Source organism: Spea bombifrons, chromosome 7 (assembly GCF_027358695.1).
Source record: "Spea bombifrons isolate aSpeBom1 chromosome 7, aSpeBom1.2.pri, whole genome shotgun sequence".
In the NCBI taxonomy this organism is placed as follows: Eukaryota; Metazoa; Chordata; class Amphibia; order Anura; family Pelobatidae; genus Spea; species Spea bombifrons.
Genome location: NC_071093.1, coordinates 21,323,138 through 21,349,803, shown reverse-complemented (window position 1 = coordinate 21,349,803; position 26,666 = coordinate 21,323,138). Strand labels below are relative to the sequence as shown.

At 38.7% G+C, this 26,666-nt stretch overlaps 1 protein-coding gene across 2 annotated transcripts in view; it reads left to right on the top strand.

Moving 5' to 3' along the window:
* The window catches only part of ABAT (4-aminobutyrate aminotransferase), a 335,639-nt gene that overhangs the window by 226,930 nt on the left and 82,043 nt on the right, over nucleotides 1-26,666 (top strand). For both annotated transcript variants that reach the window (XM_053472272.1, XM_053472273.1), the window contains exons 10-12: nucleotides 1,643-1,706; nucleotides 21,819-21,967; nucleotides 24,030-24,167. In XM_053472272.1, the coding sequence (XP_053328247.1) occupies nucleotides 1,643-1,706; nucleotides 21,819-21,967; nucleotides 24,030-24,167 (351 nt within the window). The remainder of the gene's footprint in view (nucleotides 1-1,642; nucleotides 1,707-21,818; nucleotides 21,968-24,029; nucleotides 24,168-26,666) is intronic.

The window sequence follows — 26,666 nt, the reverse complement described above, 5'->3', positions numbered from 1 at the left end:
CTATCGGGCTGCGCGGTGCGTGCACGCCGGCCGCTTTAATTTCATTAGGCGCCAGTGGAGTGACTGCTATCAATGTCGCTCGCAGCCGCTTTGGTGGCGCAATGGGCCACTTGACTAGACTTGCCCCCTAGGCCTTAGGCTGCCAGCCCTCCCCTTGGTCTAGTTACTTTTCTTCTGCATTGCTGAAAGCTAATACAGCCTGGTTGGATTGCAGTGGCTACACTCCTGTGACTCAGCCCATTGACCAGCCCACAGCCAGCCCCTTCTGGCTATTTAAGCAGCTAAACGTCACTTCCTGCTTGCCCTTGTGTTGTTTCCGCCTGCAAGTGCTATCTCTGTGTTCCTGAATTCCTGTGCATGACCTGGCTTTCTCTGACGTCCCTCCTGGCTCCTGATTCCTGGCTTGATCCTGACTTCGCTGATCTCCGTATTCCTGAGCCCGGCTTGTCTTTTGGTATATGCTCTTGGATCACGATTTGGCTTTGTTCACTATTGTTATTACAATAAAGGTGATTGCATTTTACGTTTCATGTCCGTCTGGTCCCTGGTCCCTAACATTATGCTACTCTGCCTCCCAGATATGCCTTTTAACCCCCATATATGCCACTCTGCCCCCCGAAATGCTTTATATACCCCTATATGCCACTCTGTATCCCTGATATTCCTTTTAACCCCCTATATGCCACTCTGCCTCCCTGATATTCCTTTTAACCCCTATATGCCACTTTGCCTCCCTGATATTCTTTCTAACCCCCTATATGCCACTCTGCCTCCCTGATATTCTTTTTAACCCCTATATGCCACTCTGCCTCCCTGATATTCTTTTTAACTCCCTAGATGCCACTCTGCCTCTAGAAAGCCCTTATACCCCCCTATATGCCACTCTTATCCTCCCTCGACTTACCAGTGCTTCCATAGACTTCTCCCCCGTGCTTCAGATTACTTGGTGTGTAGTGGGGACAGCCGGTGGAGGTTCTGCGCAATCTTAGTCTTGTAATCAGATCTCTGTTTGAGGTCTGATTAGAAGACGACCTTGAATATAAGATACATATGATGTATGATATATATATATATATATATATCATTTATATAATTGCTAACAGCAATCACACTCCTATCATGCCCAGGTCCCAGCATGTACTGGCTGTGATTATAGCCTCCCTATGCCATCCTATCACACACAGACATACTGACTCACAAACATTCATTCACAAACATTCAGCATAAACTACAGCATAACACCCATCACTCTCACACACTTACTAATCCACTCTCACTGAATGTTTTCCTACCTTTCCGCTGGCACTGTCACTTTTCCCGCTACAGCTCATTTTCCTCCTCCTCTTCATTCTTCCTCTTGGCTCTTCTTCTTCTGTGTGCTTCCGGTGCAGTGAGCGCAGAAGGGGGTGGGCGCGGCTGGATAAGGGCACATGAGATAATTTTTGATTCCTTATCTCTTGGTCCTCGTTTATGCATATGCCTGCTGTTTCACAGCTATGAGTATCACATATGGCATGTATTTATATGTGTGTTTGTGTAAATTTTTAATTAATGTAAATTTCATTCATGTAAATTAAAATTAAGGTTACATCTTTACAACTTTGTTACTGCTTCAATAATAAAAATGAGACATTTTTTTTAGTTCCCAGGCTGTCCAGACTACAGTATTTTATCCTTCATGGGTGGATTTCATGGTCGAACGATGGGTAAGAATATTTTTTATCAACTTCTCCAAGATTGGCGTTCATGAATTGATCAATTTATGAAGTATAACAATTTACACAAAAATTCCTTTTAAAGTGCAAAAGTGCAAAAAACAAATGTATTATGAAATCTATTTCTAAATGTCAACTTTAAAACAAGTAGTTTAAGAGCCAACTCGTAAGTCCATGTTAGATTTAGTGTTCAGAAATTTGGAGATTTGGTATGTGATATTACTGTAAGTTTGGGAACGGGTGATCATCAGTCGATGTGGTTTAATATATGAGCAGTGACACCACACAAAAACAAGTTTAAAATGCTTTATAAATTCTTTAGAAAATTGTATTAGGCTTGTCAGAGCAAAAGTTAAGGAAACCACTGTGGAACACTGCAGTAGTGGCCAAAATAAAATAAAAAAACAACAAAATTACCATTTAGTATTTATAGAAAAAAACAAATATAGACAGATCTATAAGATCAGGCAGAAAGAGGCAAAGCATGTTATAACAGCTTCAGAAGCACATACATAAGAGAGAACAGCCCACTCCTTAAAAAAGGGAGTTAAGGTTGGGGGTGACGATGTGAGACGCGCACGGTGGGAGGTGCGTTAGAGGAAGGCACGTAACGGCGTGACGACGCAGCAGTTCCGGCTATCGGACCACGAGGAGGTGAAGGAGACTTGGAGGAGGGCTGCCCTGAGGAGTTGAGGTCCCGGGGCATTGGTATAGGCGTCGGTGTTGGCGTCTTATACCGCCTTGTCCCCGGTTCCTTGGCGGATCCCGGACGCACTGAGGTCGGTGGAGAGGTCCCGATTGGGGGTGGCGGTATTGCCGGGAAATTGCGTCCCAGCCGTCCCAGCGGTTCCAGCCTATATTGCCACGAAAGACTCCGGTGATACCCGGTGAAGACCACTCCGCCATACTGACCATACTGTTTTACTCTGTACTGTGGTACTCTGAAACCAAATAGAATGATTTCTATTTCACCGCTAATAAGCTGACAACAACGATATTTGGACACTTGAAAACGCAAGTACCAGCCTCTTCCTGTTTTTTCTTATTTTTCTTTTTTTGAGATCTGCCATTTATATATTTAATATCTATGATTCAATTATTGCACTATGAATTATACCAAGTTACTAGTGCTCTAATATATTTTTTCTACAAATATTCTCAGTATAAAGCTGGGAACACTGATTCGACATAATATGGATGAGTGACTACTAAATGAATTAAGTGTATTAAGGCTATTCATGCTCTCATGAGAACCCTCAGAATAATAAATAAACGCTGGGAAAACAAAGCTATATACCATGTAGACTTCATCTGCAATATTTGGATCATAAGAAATGCATCAAGATAGTACATAACTTAATGGACATACCATAATAATTTTTTCTGTTCTAATAATCAATATGGCTTCCAAAAGGGAAGAAACAAAATATAAGAAAAGGGAAAAGCGCGAACTTGATCAAAAGAAAGAAAAAAAGGTTTCTACACTATTTTCTCCTCAGGGACCAAAAAATGGAGGAATCCCTATATCTTTCAGATGTAACTATAGATGAATCAGGAAGACAATCTATAAGTCCTAGCCCTCAAATGACACAACAGATTACCAAAGACTACTTTCTACAATGCATGGAAAAGCAGCTTACTCAATTTAAAGAGGAATTAATGAAAATACATAACGAATGGAAAACTGAATTTAGAAAAATGGAGGAAAGCCTTATGCTAAATGAGCAAAAATATGAGTACCTAGAATTTGAGATAAAATCTATAAAAGAGGATTGTATCCAGAAAGAAAGTAAGATACGGGTATTAGAGCAAAAAATAATAGATTTTGAAGATAGATCCCGTAGGAAAAATCTAAGAGTCAGAGGCATATCTGAAGAAATAAAACAAAACACCATGAGACCCTTCCTGAAAGACCTATTTAGGGATATTGGTGTCCTTGACGTAGAAAAAGAAGACATAATTGAAAGTGTTTATAGAACAGTTAAGCCTAAATCCATCACGGATGCAAAACCAAGAGATATAATTATCCGTTTTTCCACCTTTTACATACGACAGAGAATCCTGAGGGCCTCAAGTGCGTACATATCCAAAATAGATAAGTTCCAACATCTTCTTTTCTTTCAAGACCTTTCATCTGATACTATACAAAAGAGAAGAGTTATTTAAAGTAGAGCTGCAACTAACGATTATTTTAATAATCGATTAGTTGGCCGATTATTTTTTCGATTAATCGATTAATCTGATAAAAAATGCATTTTTTTAAATTTAAAATAATGTAATAAAAAACGTACAATTTACACTTTCGTCTCTTTATTGCAATGGCCTCTCTCTATTCACCTTCTTATTTTACTGACATAATAATAAAAGCTACAAGAACCCAAACACGGTGTTTCTCACGGTGTTTTTTTTTTATTTACCAAACTGCCCCCGGTTATGCACATCAGACCCCCAGCTTGCCACTCTGCCCCCATATATGCCTTATACCTCTTATATGCCAGATTCCACTGTGCCACCTGATATGCCACTGTGCCCCTGATATATGCCAGTGATATGCAACTGAGCCCCCTGATATACCTTTTACCCCCAGATGTTTTATGACCCCCTGATATGCCTAATATCGATATGCCTTATACCCCCTATATGCCCTGAAATTCATAATACCCCCCATACACCACTATAACTCACCCATACACAACTTTGGCTCCTCCCCCTCGCATACACCACTCTGGCTCCTCCCCCTCCCATACACCACTCTGGCTCCCCCCCTCCCATACACCACTCTGGCTCCTCCCCCCACACTCCACTCTGCCTCCTCCCCTCCCATACACCACTCTGGCTCCTCCCCCTCCCATACACCACTCTGGCTCCTCCCCCTCCCATACTCCACTCTGGCTCCTCCCCCTCCCATACACCACTCTGCCTCCTCCCCCTCCCATACATCACTTTGCCTCCTCCCCCTCCCATACACCACTTTGCCTCCTCCCCCTCCCATACTTTACTCTACCTCCTCCCCTCCCATACACCACTCTGGCTCCTCCCCTCTCCCATACAACTCTGGCCCCTCCCCCTCCCATACTCCACTCTGGCTCCTCCCCCTCCTATACTCCACTCTGCCTCCTCCCCCTCCCATACTCCACTCTGCTTCCTCCCCCCTCCAATACTCCACTCTGCCTCCTCCCCCCTCCCATACTCCACTCTGCCTCCTGTCAGCAACGGATCTTCACTAGACAAGGACTTTCACTGCAGCTTCATAGAAGCCACAGTGTAAGTGAAGTGCAGTAACGGAGGCTGTCTGTGTGATGCAGACACTCACAGGCTGACAGAGAATCATCCTCTCTGGTGGGGGTCTGCATCGCACAGACAGCCTCCGTTACTGTCAGAGAGTGGAGAGGCAGAGTGGCGTATGGGAGGGGGAGGAGCCACAGTGGTGTATGGGAAGGTGGCTCCCATACATACGGGACAGGAATATAAACTATATATGGGGATTCCCAGTTAAACTGATAATAAGAACTGGCAAACAGGTGGTTATTTTGCCCTCAGTTGAAGACGCCAGAAAATGGTTGAATGAGAATCCTCCTCAATGAGAAAGAAGATGGAAATAGAAATACGTGATAGCCGAACTTTACCTCAATTAAATTTACAAGAATTTTTTTTTTTTTTTTTTTGAGAAATTACTCAGAGAACATATGACACAAGATGCTCTTAAATGTCTACAACGGTAGACCCTTTTTCGGACTATGTAGTTTTTCATCATTAATAGATAGATTTTTACACCCACAAGAACACATGGGGTTAATTTACTTATTTTTTTTATATATATAAACATAAGCACTTTAATAGGGGCACTCGATTAAGTGTAATAATGATGTTTGGTATTGAATATGGAATATTATATTAATAGAAACAGATTCTTATGATACATATATAATACACATATAATACACAGGTTTTTTTTTTGGTTTTTTTTTAATGAAGGTTATATTACACTGGTTTCACTGGCCAATTTTTGAGAATTATTTTGAGAACAAATAATATATGATATAAGACGCTCCTAAAGGGTTATAGGGAAGTTTCTCATCATATATATAGACACATTCTAATATTCTAATACCCACAGGACACACGGGGTTAATTTACCCCTTTTTATATAAATATATGCACTTTATTTATTTATAATTCGTAATGAAAATGAAAACTGTTAGATTTGATCAATTTTTAATAATAATGTTTGATACTGATTATGAAATATTATATGAATGGAAACAGGTTTTTTACGATACACATATAATACACATATACCGTATTTGCTCGATTATAAGACAAGGTTTTTTTCAGAGCAAATGCTCTGAAAAATACCCCTCGTCTTCTAATCGGGGTCGTCTTCTAATCAGACCTCAAAAAGAGGTCTGATTAGGAGACTAAGATCCAGAATCCCCCGCACCGCTGCAGGGGACCTGGATCCTCCTGTCTCACCCCCCCCATCATACACACACTTACCGGTGCTTCCTGATGTATTGCCGGGGCAGCGGGTTGACGTCTACGCGATCCGCGTACACAACGTCCGCTGCAGCCGGAAGGAGGTGTGGCTAGCAGCGGGGGTTGTCTGCGTCCGTCGAGTAGACCTTCCCCGATTGTCAGAGATCAGAGTTCCCCGCACCGGTGCGGGGAACTCTGATCTCTGACAGCCGGGGAAAGCATACGCGACGGACGCATACAAACCCCCGCTGCCAACTCCACCTCCTTCCGGCTGCAGCTGAAGGCGACGTCAACCCGCTGCCCCGGCTGGAAGCACCGGTAAGAGAGGGGAGAGGGGAGAGAGGGGGAAGGGGGAGAGAGAGAGAGAGTGAGAGTGAGAGAGAGAGTGAGAGAGAGTGAGAGTGTGTGTGTGTGTGTGTTAAATGGGGGCATAGGGCATTTCTGGAGTGGCGTTAAGGGGGCATTTAATAGAGCACTCTGCCTCCTGAAATGCCTTATACCTCCCTATATGCCACTCTGCCCCATAATATGCCTTTTAACCCCCTAAATGCCAGAGTAGCATATAGGGGTATAAGGCATTTCTGGAGGCAGAGTGCTCTATACAATGCAACTCTATACAACTCCCTTAATGCCACTCTGCCTCCTGGAATGCCTTATACCTCCCTATATGCCACTCTGCCCCATAATATGCATTTTAACCCCTTAAATGCCAGATATAGGGGTATAAGGCATCTCTGGAGGCAGAGTGGCACATAGGGGGTCAAAAGGCATACCATGGGGCACAGTGGCATATAGAGGGTTAAAAGGCATATCATGGGCCACAGTGCCATATTGGTGTGGCAAGGCTGGGGGCAGATGTGCGTAACTGGGGGGCAGGTTGGAAAATACAAGGAAATAAAAACAAAAATTTTTTCTCAATCATAGCTTTTATTAAAAAAAATAGTTTACATGAATTAACATTTACTGGTAAAACTTTTTTCCTTTGGGGTCGTCTTATATTCAGGCTTTTTCTTTTTTTCCTAAGTTAATATTCAGATTTTGGGGGGTCGTCTTATAATCAGGGTCGTCTTATAATCGAGCAAATACGGTAATACACAGGTGATTTTTTTATTTTTTTTTTGCACTGTATTATGTTTACTGTGGGTGATCTGCTATGAAAATGGTAGAAAAGTATTTATAAGAAGGGCATTTAAATTGCGCATGATTATTAAGAATATAGAATCTAAGTTACCTTGGTCATATGTATGAAGATGTATGAATAGTTGGGAATTTAAGAATATGATATAATGGTTTTTTATGATGACTATATAAAGTTTATAATTATAGGCCGGATAAAAACTCACATCTACATGATATGAGGGGTTAATTTACTTTTTTTTTAAAATTTATTTATTTATTTTTTTGCCTTGCCGTTACGTGCCCATCCTTGCTTTTTTATGGTGGTACTATGATGTCAGAGTTACAAGGATGTTTTCTCTGGTTAATACATGGTACTTTGGGTTCCATAATTAACCCCTTGGCTGCTAAGCCATTTCACACCCTGGTGCTAAGCTAGTTTTCGGCATTTTGGTGCAGCTCACGTTTAAACGTGTTTCAAGTAAATTTCTTGGGAATAAACTATACAAACCATATATTGTTTTTTTCAGCACACCCAGCAGATTCCAAATATACCATTTTATATGTGTATGTCTCAATAGGTTTGCAAAATACAACCAAAAATGGGAAAAAAGTGTAATTTTTCACTTCCAACTCAATAAAAACTAGTTTGTAATGTTATTTTTCTAAACTCTAATATCAAAACCTGTGTTGCTAAATATTTGTAGTAGGTAACCGGTCTAAAATAAACAGACATTGAGAACAGAAGACTGTGTTTTTCTAATATTTTATTGCTAAAAGTTAAATTTACTAGACTATCACAAAATTCATCTTTAAATTTAATGCATGGCTGCCGTCAATTAAACAGCTCTAGCTGCCCGGGATGTTAAAATATGCCAACAAAACTATATATTTTTAGAAACTACACCCCCAGCCGCAGCAAATGAGGTCTTATTTGTATTTGTATCACAAATCTGACTTGCACAATAAATAAGTGAATATCACACAAATAAAAATAAAAAATAAATAAAATTAAAAGGGACAAGTTCATTTATGTCTTCCGCACTCCAGGTTTGTCCTAGAAACACATGCAGCCCCTCATTTGATGCGCCAAGGGGTGTAGTTTCTGAAAATATATACTTTATGTACCATAATTTAACTTCCCAGCTGTCTAGAGCTGTCTAAATGCAGCCATCACCCCTAAATGTTTTAAGACAATTTTTTAACAAGATTCTCCAATCTGCCATATCTGAAGTTAAAGTGGTCTAGACATCTGGGAAGTTAAATTAGGGTACATAAAGTACACATTTCAAGAAACTACACCCCTTGGAGCTTCAAATGAGGGGTTACATGTATTTCTAGGTTAAAAGTTAAGTTCACAGATAATGATGGAATATGTCACTTTGGCTAGAAAATATGTTTTTTTCTAACCATAGCGACATGTTCATTTGTGTCTTGCGCACTCCAGGTTTGTCCTAGAAACACACGCAGCCCCTCATTAGATGCGCCGAGGGGTGTAGTTTTTGAAAATATGTACTTTTTGTGCCATAATTTAACTTCTTACGTGAGCAGTAATTCCACGTCAAGGCTTCAACCCTAATTACTGACCATTCACACGCCTTTCATATCTCCATTCACTCACAGAAGCACACACCATACTTTCCATACATTCACTCGCAGAAGCACACACCATTCTTTCCCCTAACAATCCCAAAGAGATGATCGTAAAGGGAGAAAAAAAATCACTTTTACAGCAAAAATAAGTTTTGCAGTAAAAATGCAAGGGGCTCCAGGGATGACATGGTTAACTTACGTACTACAGGCTATACGGCTGATTCGGCCATTTTTAAAAAGGGAATGTGACTTTTTATAGCTGTATGATCGCTGTGGTAACATTGGCTACCACATTTAGCTAGAATACTTAAACTTTTTTTTTTTTTAAGTTAAACCAGTTTATGTTTAGATAATTTAATTTGGGGGTCTCTAGGCAATTTTGATCTTTATTTATCTGCCTTTAGAGACCCCCAAATCATTTTTTTACTTTTTTTGTACATTTTTATTTTTTTAACATAATATTTTTTATTCTTTTTTTACAAGCATTATACCGTTGGAAAGGTGAGGCGATTACCTTTCCAACGGTATATGTTGGGGGTATGTAGCTGCTCAGATGCCTGAGATACGGGCATCTAAGCAGCATGCCCCCCATACCGTGAAAACTGACAATTGTCAGTTTTCAATAAAGTTGCGCGGTGACGTCATCGCGTCATTACGCGCGACGTCACCGGCCGGATCGGGTGGTCCCAGTGATGCCCTTCAAAATGAGGGGCAGATCGCCGGGGTAGGTGGTGATGGGGGTCCACAGACCCTCATCAAGGTAGGAGAGTGCTAGCGACGGCATGGTGCCGTCGTTAGCACCTGACTGGGACTGCTAGCGACAGCACCATGCCGTCGTTAGCAGTCAAGGGGTTAATGTTGAATGTATGAATGTGAATGTATGTGTTAGGAAATTTATTTTTGTGAGCTCGAATACTTTACAACGAAAATATTATATAGCTAATGAAAGAACTGATTAAATTTACTACATTAAATGTTCAGGGTTTGGACTCCCCACAAAAAAGATATTCTCTATTTGACTACATGAATAAACAGCATATTGATGTTTGCTCAATTCAAGAAACCCATTTGCTAAATAGGGATATTAATAGACTGAATAATAAAAAATATACAGTAAAAGAATATTCTTCTTTATTACATAAAAAGAAACGAGGCGTGGCCATTATAATTTCTAATAAAATTAGATCTGAGATATATACACAGAAGGATAATAGCGCCAGATACGCCTTTGTTGTTTGTAAATTCGGGGACAGACTATACGCTATGCTAAATATATATGCCCCTAATTCAAAGCAAATTCATTTTCTCAATGGCACCATACAGAGGATCGAAAAATATATTCAGGGAACATTTATATGCATGGGAGATTTTAATTGTGTTATAGATCCTGAAATGGATAAAAAAACTATTATAAAATCTAGCCAGAACAACAATCAGCTTGCCCTCTCGAAAGCATTCAGGGAGACCTTGGGAAAATACAAATTATACGATATATGGAGAACGATAAGGCCAGCTGAAAAAGATTATACCTTTTTTTTCTCACCGACACAAATCTTTTTCAAGAATAGACTTAATACTGACTAAATCAGAGATAGTTAAAGAATGTAAAAGAATTCTAATTAATAACATAGCCTGGTCAGATCATGATTCAGTTACTCTTGAAATGTCAAAGACATATAAATATGAGCCTAGATCGTGGAGATTGGGATTTTTTTTATTGGCAAGAAAAGATATTTCTGAACACCTCTCCTTAAAAACTGAACAATACTTTCAAGAAAATCTGACAGAAGATATACTTCTAGGAAATGTATGGGGAGCTTAAGTGCTTAATGAGAGGACTCTTGATTGAAAAAGCCGCCTTTATTAGAAACAATGGTAAAAAAAACCTTGTCAGAATTATATATTTCATTGAGTAAGTTAAAAAGAAAGTGTATAGAACAACCCAATGATATATCTATTGCTAACATGATACAAACTAAACAAGATATTGAAGAAATTCTTATTTCTAAAGCGAACTACAATCTAATTAAAATGAAACAAAAATTCTACTATGTTGGTAATAGAGCGGACAAACTACTTTCCAATCAATTAAAAAACGAAATTTAAAAGCTCGTATATTTAAAATTAAAGATGGAAATAATCACTTGTACAACCGGAAAGAGATAGGAAAGGCCTTTGGTGAATTTTATTCAACCCTATATAATATTTCCGACCAAGAGCAGGATAGGGAAATTATTAAGAAATATTTATTAGATTCTAAATTACCTAAAATTTCAAAAGAACATGCGATACAGCTGGACAATCCCTTTACAGAGGAAGAGGTCTGGAAGGCGATAAAATCATCAAAATTAAACAAGGCCCCCGGACCAGATGGCTTTACAGTGTTATTCTATAAAAAGTTTATTAAATTATTATCTCCCCAATTAACAAATATATTTAATCATATCTGTGGTGTTTAAACCAAATATAAAAATATATCTCACAAAGGTTCGTCTACATTAAAAGGTATTTATTATAAGGTAACAACACAGCAAACACATTTATCTCATATACACACGCATAGCCAAACCCCACAGGACAACAACCCTCTTTTTATCTCTCTCTCTATACATATAACAATTCCCTTCAACACAATTTGATCTCACCCAATGTTAAGCCTCCAGATCCGATAATAGCTCACTGCCGGGAGCTGACTCTCACCACATCCACCATGGAGGAAAAGGAAAAAGAACTGAAGGAGTCCATGTGTGGTATTATATTATATACCCTTCATTTGACGTCACATCCTGTTTCATCATTTCCGTTAGTGAACTGTGGGAGGGAAGGATTCTAAGAACGCCCACCTTAACCTAATCCCTTTGTTTATGGGGACAAGACAAGTTACCACAATATCAAAAACACCAAGAATTTTCCTAATGGTATGTTAGAGGCCTCTATCCTCCCAATTCCAAAACCCGGTAAAGATGATACAGAAATGGCTAACTATAGACCGATTTCCTTAATCAATGTGGATACAAAAATATACTCAGCTATTTTAGCCGAACGCCTAAAGGTAATCTGTCCCCAATTAATCCATTAAAACCAGACAGGTTTTATTAAGGGAAGACAATCTAACGACAATACTCGCAAAATAATCGATTTAGTGGAATATGTATCCTCATATAAAATTCCCTCTCTCTTCCTGGCCCTCGATGCCGAGATGGCATTCGACAGAGTAAATTGGATTTTTCTTGAAGAATCTTTACGCTGTTACGGATTAGGTGAAGGGTTTATTGACTCTGTACTGTCATTATATACAAACCCGACTGCAAGAGTAATAGGCCAAGGTTTCAGTTCAGAATGGTTTAATATTAATAACGGTACTAGACAGGGTTGCTAGCACCATTACTATATGTACTTACTATGGAACCCTTGGCATCCAGGATCAGGAACAATGGTAATATAAAGGGAATTAAGATTGGAGACACAGAAAACAAGATTAGTTTAAATGCAGATGAAGTTATGATATATTTATATGATCCAGTTTTTTCTTTAAATGCATTAATGGGAGAAATATCTTATTTTAGTAAATTATCTAACTATAAGCTAAACACACGAAAGACACAAGCAGTGACGTTATGTATCCCAGATTCGATAAGAAAAAACTTGGAAGATGATTTTTCATGGGAAATGAATAAGATTGATTATTTAGGCATTATTATCCCACTTAAGATATCTAACATCATTGAAATTAATAAATTGCGAGTGGAATTGTTAAAACAAATTTCAGCATGAAAGGGACTTTTCGTGTCTTGGCTAGGCAGAATAAATATTATAAAATCATATATAATCCCCAAATGGCTTTATATGTTAAGAATGATCCCTATTAAACTCCCGGAATATTGGATACAAATATTTCAAAAAAATATAGAGACATTTATTTGGGTAGATAGGAAACCTAGAATTTCCAGGAAAATCTTATATGCAAATAAAACCAAGGGGGGTCTAAATGTGCCCTCTTTGGGGAGATACGTACAGGCCAGTCTACTTTTGCATACATTAAAGATTCAATATAAACAACGAAGATTGGTTTCGCATAGAACAAGAACTAATAGGATTGCCTAATTTAGAATGTCTATTATGGATGCATCATGATAGATTTCATAAAATTTCGGAATCTCTTCCCATTTCTCTTAAAAGCTCAATGATATTTTGGTATTCTTTTAAACATCGAATAGGGATGAGAAATAAAATAAAATTATTCCATCAGCGCCGTTAGAAACATTACAGAATAATATCTCTTTTTTGAATTTAAGGAAATGGTATAACTTTAGAAAAAAAGAATTAAAGACATATTGAATGTAAATGAGATGAAACCATTTAATCAAATTCTCGAGGAGTTCAATTTAACAAACACTGAGTACTTCACTTTAGTAAGGATTAAGTATTATTTAAGTAAACATCTATACGCAGAGGACTCAACCATACAGGTTAATGAATTGTTCTCTCAAGAAATTGTTACAAAATGTTTGAAGAGATGTTATCTTATAATGGAAGAAATGGATACCCCAATATGTATTAAAGCATGGATCTCCTGGCAACAAGATTTGGATATACAAGTAGATCAAAAACAATGGATAAACAGTGCAATAGAAATAAATAAAGTCTCCCATTGCCTAAATATGTCAGAATTACATCTTAAAATTTTGCTCCGATGGTATTTGATCCCTGTTAGATTAGCCAAGAATAAACAGAGCTCATCTCTCATGTATGTTGGCGATGTAATTTAGTACATGGAACATTTAGACATATCTGGTGGGACTTCAGTAAAATTATACAAACCTGGTACGAAGTGTTTGTTAATCTCCGATCTTATTAAAAAAGATATCCCACCATCTCCAGAAAAAGCACTAGTCCACCTGAATTTGGTTAATATATCTTTTAATCAAAGAGCATTGGTAATACAGGGTTGTTTAGCTATGAAGATAATTATAGCAAGAAATTGGCAACAAACAATAAATATTAACTTAGAGAAGGTGATTAATCAATTAAAATTCCAATGCTTAATGGAACATGGATATTATCAAGCACATCAGAGATTACATAAATTTAATTCAATCTGGAAGCCCTGGACAGATAAATATCCCATTTGCTATATTAATTTATAATAAACTAATTAAGATTTGAGCTCTTTAGTATGTGTGGGTGAGGTATGATTGTCATGTTTTTGTTATGTTATGCTAGGTCATGAGATAATATGTGAAGTATCTCGACCTAGCTAAATTTTGTATTATTAAATGTTAAGATGCTTAACTATACTACAGATAGAATATAGATATATTTTTGTTATTTAAAGAATCTTTATTATTTGTATTAAAGTTTTGTATTCATGTTTTATTATTTAATTAAAAAAAAGGGAGTAAATTTTTTTTTTAAGATGCATAAATGACTTTACAGAGGAATAGGTTCTTCTTTAGCTATCTAAAGTAAAGACAAAAAAGATGATGAGGCCTGATATGAAACATTCATAGTTATTAAAAGAGCTTAGTGGTGTACAAGCAAAACCAATAACAGATTTAGTCCCAGAAGACTGGAAATTAGTCAATGCCGTGCCCATACACAAGAAAGGTGGTAGCGAGGAGTCGCAAGATAATGCACCTGGTGAGGTCTCACCAGTGCTCTGTATAACGGCATAAGCACTTCCATCTTTTTACTGCTGATACCACTCCCTATACATTCTGCTATAATTTCCCACTGCTCTATTGCATTGTCTATCTACCTTTAAGTCCTCTGAAATAATTACTCCTAAATGCCTTTCCTTAGATGTTGAGGTTAGGACAGTATCAAATATTCTGTAATCTGCCCTTGGGTTTTTATGTCATGGGAGCTTTATTTTGCATGTATCCACAGCTCTGAACATTTTTCTAGTTTACTTAAATCTTTTGCCATTTGACTCGTCCCTCCAGGAACATAAACCTTATTACAAATCATTGTGTCATCAGCAAAAAACTCATACCTAACGACCTAAGACCTTCGGCAATAGTACTAATACATATATTATGGAGGTTGGATCCAATGGGTTCTATGAGTGACAGCGTAAAAAGGTTTACTGAAATCTAGATAACCAATGTCTACTCCCCCACCCTGATCTATAATTTGTGTCACCTAAAAAAATCCATCATCTTCCTGAAGTTGATTCTAAACTTGAAATCCTATACATATATCTGTCTGTCTATCTATATTAACATAGTTTCGATTGATTTCCCGTCTACTGATGTGAAACTTACTAGCCTATAATTGGCAGACTCTCCCCTGCTAACTTTCTGGGTCTACTCCCATTAACAATGATTAGTTAAATAAATGTGATAATGTTTTTGCTGGTATACCACTAAGCTTTTTTAATAACTGTGGGTGCCTCCCAAAGGATCTTATCATTCATAGCTTAGAAGAAAGATGTGACAGTGGGGAAATGACATTTAAATACCTAAATGGAATCAACAAGAAAAAGGGAGTAGAGTATACTTAAATTTTATGTAGTTATTGATATTTGGGATTTAATAATTAATAATTGCTATTAATAACTATAATTATATCAAACATATTATCAGGTGGATCAATGCATTATGTGAAGAACCATGTCTGATCTTCACTGTTATCATTATTATTATATTTATTTGTATCCTGTTTGAATGTGGCTGCAGCTCTGGCCTTCAAAGAGACAATCCTGTAACTTGGCTGGGGCTCTTTCTTCGGACAGCCACAGCATGTCCGCTTACTGGGAGAGGGAAGGAGCTGACGGGCGGATGTGTCCAGTCTGGGGCACGGGGGACGATCTGTCACGCATTATCTACAGCTTACATCATTAAAGGGCTTAGAAATGTACCATATGCTTGAACTTACAACTGATCCGTTAACAGATACATCCAAACGCAAATCACTGAAATCAAGATATGTATTTGGATATATCTCTCAAAAGCTAATGTGTTTTTTTACAGTAGCTACACTTATCCAAGAGAATGAGCCTTTAGAAAACATGCACTGATAGACCTACTCTCTGGCTTATTGTTTAAAGCAATCCCTGTTCTATATCTAATACTAGGGTTCAAACAAAAATGTCCACTTCTCCCAGAATGCAGCAACACAACTACAGGATATCCATGAATTCAAAATGCTGATTATGAAAAAACAAAACAAACTTCACTTTAACATTAATACCTAAAACAATACAAACCATTCTACAATGATCCCAACATTAATGGACATACACTTACAACACCTTACGATATTTACAAGTATTCAACATGCATTATCATAGCTACCTGGAGATCTCCAGGTGTGTCATGTTACCTTTCTCTTGTCCTACTTCTTAAAACTTAACATCTAAGCTGCCTGGCCCTTGATATGGAAGAAAGTCCCAATTAGGTTTCATGGGGAGACATCTGGCTGCTGTGGTTACCCTTTGAAGTAGTTTCTGTCTACTACGAGACTCCCTATCTTGTCTAGGGGTCTTCACAAGCATGGGAAAATACAGCCATATATCTCCTGCTTTAATATTGAACGCACCTGGCATTTCACCTATGCCACCCAAAACATACATATTCACACATTAATTCCCATGTAACAAGGACTACAATCTGTATAACATAAAATAATACATATGGAATTGCCCATAGTGTAACAGTGTATTTAAAAGAAGAAAAACTACCACAACAAGAGTACATAGTCTTAAATTAGAGAGGCAAAGGTTTAAAGATATCAGGAAATATTACTTTACTCAAAGGGTAGTGGATGCATGAAATAGCCTTCCACCACAAATATAGTAAAGGAGTTTTAGCATGCATGGGATAGGCATAAGGCTAACCTAGATATAAATTAAGGCCAGGGACTCAGAAAAGTATTCAGAAATTGGGCAGGCTAGATGGGCTGAATGGTTTTTATCTACCAATACATTCCGTGTTTCTATATTTAATAACCGATTGTTTTTACTGATTTAGTGATAACTCCTAATAATTACCAAATACATTTTAATTTTTCCAAGCAGCATGGTAGCTACAAATCTATATATACCTCACATACCATCATTCACTAATTTTGAAATCACATTTAAATTAATTCCCACTATTTATTTAATTCATGTGTTTGAATCAAATTTTTGATGTTGAAATAAGATGTTTTAACTAAAACTGATACAAGCTCTTCATGAGATTGTAACTAATTATTTTAATTTAAGATAATGGTTATTATTACCACTAACACTTAATACAATTGTATGAGCAAAACTCCATGGTTCAATCAATTTTATTTACATCTTAATTAAATCGAATGATGATTGATGTCTACTAATGCTTAAACATGCTGTATTCAATCACTTTATGAACCTGCGCCATAGTTTTATTCATATTTAAACCCTTAACCACCAATAACGTGTCTGGCACGTCATGGCATTAATTAAACTTGAAAAGCAATCTAAGATCACTTTCTTCTATTAAACTGTATCTTAGTAGAGATCTTAGTAGATGATCAATGAGGCGATCTGCTGCTTTTGACACCCTAGACCAGTGATGGCGAACGTTTTTGGGCCTGAGTGCCCATTTTTGTGCATCAAAACAAGTTGCAGACCTCAAAGTGCCAACACTGCATATTAAACATGGAGATTAATAGAAAGAGATTATTTTAGGAAAGGCAGTGGGACCCAGGGGACATTTCAGAGGACTGTGGGAAACAAGAGATGCAAACTATTGAGCTTAAATAATAACAACAGAGAATTAAGTATTAGCTCTTTCCAATATCAGCGGTGGGAGCGGGAGGCGTCCATCTTCCCGTGGTGCGCGCTTCACAGCTGAGCGCCGGAACAGCAATCACATTCCTATCATGCCCAGGCATATCCAGATTCCAGGATGTACTCGCAGACTTGGCATGATAGGAGTATGATTGCCCTATCTACCCCTTCTCACTCCCTTCTGCCCTATCTACCCCTTCTCACTCCCTTCTCCCTCCCTTCTCCCTATCTACCCCCTTTCCCCTGTCTCATTCCCTTCTCCTTATCTACCCCCTCCCTCTTTGAAGTTCACTTACCTTTCAGGAGTCCTGCGGTGGGGGTGCAAGGCCTCTGCCTCCCAGCTCTGCCACTGTATGGAACAGTATAGAGTGATGGGAGTTATGATGTACTTTTAGAGCATAATTAGATCATGAAAAAGACATTGGAAATGGTACAGCATAACACCCATCACTCTCACACACTTACCAATCCACACACATACTCATCCACACACATACTCATCCACACACATACTCATCCACACATATACACCAAACCACACATATATACTAATCCACACATATACACCAATCCACACATATACACCAATCCACACATATATACCAATCCACACATATATACCAAACCACACATATATACCAAACCACACATATATACCAAACCACACATATATACCAATCCACACATATATACTAATCCACACATATACACCAATCCACACATATACACCAATCCACACATATACACCAATCCACACATATATACCAATCCACACATATATACCAATCCACACATATACACCAAACCACACATATATACTAATCCACACATATACCCATCCACACATATATACTAATCCACACACATACCAATCCACTCTCACTTAATGCTTTCCTACCTTTCCTTTCTTCTTTCAGCTTCTTTTCCTCCTCTTCTTCAGTTCTTCTGTCTTCTCTGTCTTCTTCCGGGTCAGAGGGCACGGACAGCGGTGGGCGCGGCTTCAGTGCTGTGCGCCGGGATCTGACAACAAACCCCGGCGCACAGCAGCTGTTGCCGCACGGATCACAAGGGAGCGGTATCGGAGGTCTTTAACAGACCTCCGGCTCCCTTGAGTGATTTTAAGCCGGGTTCAACCCTTGCGAGTCTGCTCCTCCAGCGGCGGACATTACTGTCCGTCTCTGGAGGGGTGCCGGGTACCGCAAGTTGGCACCCCCCTGATGAGCGTCGGCGTCGGACCCCGCGGCGGCGCCCCCTGGAGTGTGGCGCCCTGTCGCACAGGTCGCACACCCCAAAGGCCGGCCCTGCGCGGGAGCCGACGCCATGACTACAGTGTATGACTGTAGTCACGGCGTGCCCACAGAGACGGCTCGGCGTGCCACGCGTTCGCCATCACTGCCCTAGACCATACAATGATAATCATACGTCTAAAGGAGGTAGCTGAACCTTGCGTGTCTTCAGTCTGTCGGGTAATATCTTTCAGGCTATGAACATGGGCAATTTTGAAGCTCCAGATGCTAAAGTAACTTGAAGAGTTCCCCAAGGGTTATGTCAATCAGCCATTATGTTTAAGATCTTCATCAAACCTCATGTAGGCCTCAACCAATCAATGTGGATGACCTCAGCGGACCCTGATTATAAGACGACCCCCCAAAATCAGAATATTAATTTAGGAAAAAAAGAAAAAGCCTGAATATAAGACAACCCTATAGGAAAAAAGTTTTACCCGCTGCCCCGACTCCACACCAGGGAGTCAGAAGCACCAGCAGTGGAGGTTACCAGACAGGAGGATCCAGGTCCCCTGCAGCGCTGCAGGGGCACTGGATCTTAGTCTCATAGGCAGACCTCTATTTGAGGTCTGATTATAAGATGCGGGGTATTTTTCAGAGCATTTGCAAATACGGTACTTCAGAGCGTCAGAACAGCACAGAAAGCATGCCAATATCATCACATCATGTCTCTGAGACTTTTAAGACTGGGTGATGATTTTTGAGGCTAAAATGCAAATTGCGCCCATTATTCATTGCCATAGGTAACCTCCTTGCATCCCCACTTTCCACATCTCAACAGGTCTAGAAACTTGGCACTACAAAGGAAAAATAGCTTTCACTAAAACCTCAGATTGTGGCTATGAAAACTGCTGTGAAATCACTACACAATGTGTACATAACAGCACATCTGTTAGACAAAAAAATCTGAAAAAGGTAATCACTTGTCCTATCATGTCTAGACCACAACAACGCCCTATACATCCTGCTGACAGTAGAATGAGGGGGATAAAATAAGTGCCCTTTGGGAGCATCCTTGCTGTCCCACTCTAGAAATTGAGCTTTCATAATCCTAAAAATCACTGACAGTAGCATTTGCTGCTCAACAAGAATTCCTTTAGGAAATTCACAGCTTCTGCCAAACACATCTGTCAAAAGGATGTGACATACATGACAACTTCAGTCTTTGCAACCACACAGCACAGTAGTAAGACAGGGAAACAGGACAGGCCAGAAAAGAGGCTAAGGGTAGGGTATTGGTTATAACTGCCATATCTCATCACTGCCAGTCACCCACCCAGTGCTCCAGTGTGCACCACGCACCACCAATATTGTTATGAGTAAGGGACAGAGTCCTTATGCTGTACACACCTTTTTTCTACTTTTTCTTAACACTGGTTACAATATCTGTACAAGCCATATCCTATTGAATCCTTGTTTAATACATTCACTGCAAAAGAGTATACAACATTTACACACTGGTTGAAAAACAAAATCCTGTTTCATTGTTTATTTTTTATGGAATGTAGTTTTTTTTATAATATATTTGATTTAAGCCCAGTAGGAGTGTGGCGTCATAACTGAAAATGTTTGATCTTAACCATTGGGTCATGTTGCCTAGATTACTCAACATTCTACTGAATTAGTTCACTGTGTAATAATTACATTACAACCTAGCAACATCATTAAGTGTGAATGTCTTTTAAAATAGGATCATTAGTCAAGTCACTCATAGACACAAAATAAATTATAGAAGTTAAAAGCAAATAAATATTTTTTGTTATAATAGGAAGTGAACAACAGCAACCAGATGACTCACAAGTGGCCAGAAAAGCCACATGTCCTCAAATATACTTAATGATGTAGAAAAGATAACAAAATAATTGAGGTATAGTCACAGCTGTAAACTTCAGCTGATGGGTCTTACTGAGCTTTACATAGTGTACACTGTGGCGGTCAGAAAAGTGAAATCACGTGATATATGTCATAGACATAGATTTAATAAAAGTTTTCTTGGTGTGTGAATTAATAAGAGTACTTGCTATCTTTTGTATTGTTTGGTACATTGCTTTAAATGCAATAGTGCTAAGAGGACAAGTCTTGTTACTTAGTATATGTTAATGTGTCTAAACATGGGGCCATACCACATTATTAAAATTATTGTTTTATTTAGCGCAATCAGATTCCACAGTGCTGTACAAAGGGTAGACGGGACATAACAATTAGTATATTAACAAAATGGCATACAGAAACAATAGGTGAGTTTCACCCGCTGCTGGTTGTGGGATGAGCGGAGAGACCGGTTGGGAGATAAATGAGAAATCTGTGAGAAGATGTAAATAGGGGAACCGCTATGAAGAGCTTTGAAAGTAAGAGTCAAGATTTTGAAATTAATCCTGAAGTGCGCAGGCAACCAATGAAGAGACTGACAGAGGGGAGAGGTATTTATTAAGGCAATGGGAGAGAGAGTCTGGCAGCAGCATGATTGATTGTAGAGGGGTGACACCAGCTTAGTACAAATGTTGATTTCTCTTAGTTTGCTACTGTAATTTAACATATATTAACAAAATACAACTAAAAAACAGTTATTGGCTATAGTCTCCAAAATCTGTTTAAAATCTGTTTTGAATCTTAAAAATCGTCCTTTTGTATGACCACCACTATTACAGTGTTACTTATGTTATCAAAACATTAGTACTGATGTGTCAGTAGTCTTTGGAAATATCATCCTGTGGTAGAAAAAAGGCCTACTGTGACTTCTTTATTTCTGCTTTATAGCGCATAGTAAGACAAAGTGTGATTGCATTTCCTCCTACTGACAATTTCTGTATTAAGCTTGTTTTACATGATGTGTAGCCCGTGCTTGAGTAATGTTTATATTGATGTGTGTTTTAGGATGCCTGGCCACCACTCACTCTAAAGCAATCCACAAGTTGGACATACCTACTTTTGACTGGCCAATTGCCCCATTTCCAAAGCTGAAATACCCACTGGACCAATTTGAGAAGGAGAACCAGGTTGAAGAAACTCACTGTTTAGAACAGGTAGTAAGAAACAATTGATGTTTGTTTTGGTTCATCAACTTTTTTTGTTCATCTGTTCAACGTCACTGGAACTGCTCATAATAGGCTGTTTTATGATAAAACCTGGTCTGTACAAACATATTAAATATACAGTATATACACTACTCTACTACAGACAAAAATATTAGGAAACCTGACCATTACACCAACGGGGACTTCTATGACACCGCATTATAGCATTCCAGTTCATCCCAAAGGTGTTCGATGGGGTAGGTGTCAGGGCTCTGTGCAGGCTCCGCTGACTTGTGCTCCCTTAGCCTGAGACACGCACTCTTTGCCCGGTCTCCCAGTCACTAGCCGAGACTCGGTGTAGGGTAAAACCAAAACGAAGACTGATTTATTCTGGACACACAGGGCTGGATATATCCAGCAAAACACACACTAACATAAAACAAGATATTGGGATACAAACCGGCCCCTTAATCTGCCTCCCAGAGACAACAGGGACAGTAACGGGATTAACAGCGCAATAGGGTCCCAACCTCCACTATCTATTACTAGTCGAAACCAGTTCCAGGGATGGCCGGGATAAATGTCTGTAGTGGAGGAACTGGGGGGGGGGGACTGACTTATACAACATATTAATGCACCATGGGGTGGGGGATCTCATAGTGGTCACTCCCGCAGCCAGTGTGATGGGATTATATATATGGGTAGCCACAGAAGTCTTTACAAAGTCAGGGCCCATAGTCAGTAGGGAGGAGGCTGGCAGTCAGGCCTCTCCAGTGGTCCCAGTGATGGAGGGTTCCATAACAATAAGGTTTCCCAGCAGAACATTGCCCAAAGCATCACACTGCCTCCGCTGGCTTGCCTTCTTCCCATAGTGCTTCCTCGTACCATGTGTTCTCCAGAAAAATGCACCCAGCCATCCACGTGATGTGAAAGAAAACGTGATTCATCAGACCAGGCTACCTTCTTCTATTACTCTGTGGTCTAGTTGTTATGCTCATGTGCCTATTGTAGGTGCTTTCGGCAGTGGACAAGAGTCACCTTGTCAACAAATGTGCTAACTAAGTCTAAACAACTTTAAAATGAAATCACAAAGGGAACATGGCAGTGGCATTAAATGTATGCTTGCAAATATCAGAGGTTCAACTGGTTATATAGGGGAACTGGGAATTTAATAGACATAACAGAACCATGGTGGGATAACACATGACTGGTCAATCTAATTGGAGGGCTACATGTTTATGAAAGGTGGAAGGGTCTGTATGTCAAACCAGCATTATTGCCACATTTGTAGGAAGATATATATGATTACAGTACTGAAAATGTGGAATCATTGTGGGTTGAGGCAGTGGTGGTAGAACTACCCAGAAAATATTAGTGGGCTTTTGTTACAAAATTTGATAATTCACAACAATTAATGCAAATAGAAAAGGCTTCTCAGAAAAGATGTGCTATAATTATGGGGGATTTTAATTACCCAGAAGTAGATTGGAAACATTGAACTACTAATTCTGCTAAAAGCAGTAAATTTCTGAATTTGTTGAATTACAACTTTCTTGTATGAGGTGCTTATCTCAAACATCCAAGTAAAGGAGCACTTGGGGAAAAGTGACCAAAACACTGAATTTTAAAAAGGCCAACTTTACCAAGTTTAATACATCCCTTGGTCTTGTTGACTGGGATGGATTATTTGGGGGATAACACAAAAGGTAACACCTTCAAACTAACATTACACAAATATTAATATCATATAAATTATATATATATATATATATATATATATATATATATATATAATTTACAATCTGTAATGGCTACCACTAACCATTTGGGATCAAGCCTTGCTCCAGATATTGATGAAATACCATACAGAGGTCTTTAATATCAAGTGATCTGTGCTGTAGCTTAACTCTCCTTCTTTTAACTGGGGATAAATTAGGTTACTTCAGAGGGTAATGCTATACAACACAATAATACATAATTTACTATCCCTGGCAAGCACACTCCATTCCAGTTATATTAGGATATATATATATATGATGTCCTTCTCATAATGTCCTGTACCCATATGTAGGTGGAAGATCTCATTGTGAAATACAGAAAAAAGAAGACGACTGTTGTTGGAATAATTGTTGAACCCATTCAGTCTGAAGGAGGAGATAATCATGCTTCTGATGACTTTTTCAGGAAACTGAGAGACATTGCCAGAAAAGTAAGAACATTAAATTAGAGTTATTTAATAACTATAGTTATAGACGCAATACTTCATAATCATTCATTGGATGTTTTAATTTAAAAAGGTATCTTGCGGATGTATTATTATAAACCTCTACATTATTATAATGATTAGAGCATCATTGATTATGCATTAAGTTTCCATATTTTCTTTTCCCACTAATTATCTGTTAAGAAAGCATTGACCCTTATATTTCCCACTATGTATGTGATATATAGTTGGCAAAATAGATTAGAAAAAAGATTTGGTGTATGTAGCGGGGCCTTCAATCTCTTTCCTGATCTGTAGCATGCTCCATGACATCACTGGTTTTGTGATGTTTCATGATACCCTTTACCTATATGTCCGCAAAGCAATTATTAAGAAGGGTAAAGTTCTGCATATCAGGTCAGCGGCTGATTTTCTTATAGGTAAACATTCTGACCTGCATATATGTAGGAATGGTAGCGTGGAACTGAAGTGTAGCTCAAAGTCTCGAAAGAAAGCTGATCAGCTTATATACATAGATCTCTTGAAACATGTTAATGGCAAATTAGAATCATACAGTTTAGTCTGTCCACTTGATTTGTACATGTGAAGGAAAATTGATTTAGACAATTTGTTTCAGTTTTTGACACACTAGTTTTCAGACAGCAAATTTCATTTTCTGATGAAAAGCAAAATTCTGTGGCGTTTTTTCATTTAAAAATTGAATTGGGTGCAGTATTTTCGAGGGGAAATGTTCCTTACACTTTCTGGATTCACCTTTCACTTGCAGCAGCATCTAAGGGTTTAGGAAGAGATTAACTCTAGATGCATTACAAGACCATCAGCAACAGCAGCACTACACCAATGGATAGACACATCCAGCATGCTGGACAAGCTGTCCATGTCTGTTATTGTGAATGACTTCCGTGTTCAATTTGTTGTGGATTCACACCTAGACTGGACGAGGATGGGATGTAAGAATGTACTAGTTCTACACATTTTGTCTAACAGTAAGACATCATCAAGGGGATAACACTTTTTAGTAGAACATCTACTTTAAATACAGCTAACAATGTATTCCAACCCGGCTACAGGGTAATGTCCTGTCACGTAGGACATGCAGCTGTGTGTTCACACAGTCCTGGTCCTCTGCAGTGATTAAAACCGCTGTACATTCACATAGGAAATTAATCCCATCAAATTGGATTATTCCTTTGATACTCTGCTTCTAAAGAAATCAATCAGTGATCACTGACTCTAAGCTGGTATACCCCACAAAAAGCTTAATCACTTCACCTCACAAACATTTTCAAAAGATTGTAGTCGGTCGAAAAGGGAAAAAAAGTATATAACTGATTGTAAACACTACAGGAACAGTAAAAACAAAAATGGCTTTTTTGGTGACAAGAGTTCATCTGAATGACCGCTAGGACACGCAGCACATGCAAAACACCCTATCTTGACCTGACACTTCTAATTCTTATTCAAAGAAATATACAGAAAGGAGAGCGCACAACCTAAAAAGCATAAAAGGTATACACATTCAGATTCCAAAAGTGCTTCTAGAATAATAAGTGCCAATAAATACACAAAACAAAGCAAGCTTATCCAGTGACTACCATTTTGCTTTGAGTTAAAGTTAGGTCAAAATTATGGCACTTTGGGTGACATCCATTAAAGAAAAGACAAGCTTGTAGTCAAGAATACAAATACTTGCAGTTTAGGGCAGGGGCGTACCTAGAGTATTTGGCACCTGGGGTGGATCCTGTATGTGGCACCCCCCCCACACACACACTTTAAAACTGGATAGCTTCTGTCGTTACGCAAACATTAACAGGGGTACAGCATAACTGTTATCGTAATATACTGAAAAAAAGAAAAAATGGTTCTGCACTCAACTCCCAGGAAGCTGGGTGCTAGCAGGAAAAAAGGGACAGCATAAACCCTCTTGAAGAACACAAACAAAGAAAATGAATCCCAGCACTCCAAACAGCTTCCAGTCTTTAGGATACTTTATAATAAAATAAATAAAGTATCCTAAAGACTGGAAGCTGTTTGGAGTGCTGGGATTCCTTTTCTTTGTTTGTATCATTATATACTGAGGCAGACATTGATGGTGGTGTCGTCCCAGAAGAAAGCCTCTTCTAAAAATGATGCACAAGAAATCCCGCAAATAGTTTGCTGAAGACAAGCAGAATAAGGAAATGGATTACTGGAACCATGTCCTGTGGTCCGATGAGACCAAGATAAACTTATTTGGTTCAGATGATGAATTTCTTCAGTGTTGTCATGTGAAAATATATAATAAAATATTTATAAAAATGTGAGGGGTGTACTCACTTTTGTGAGATACTCTACTGATGCAAACATTGACAGTGGTATAGGATAACTGTTATCATTATATACTGAGGCAAACACTGACGGTGGTACAGCATATCACCTATTGATATATACTGAGGCACACATTAACAGTGGTACAGCATGACACCTATCACTATACATTGAGCC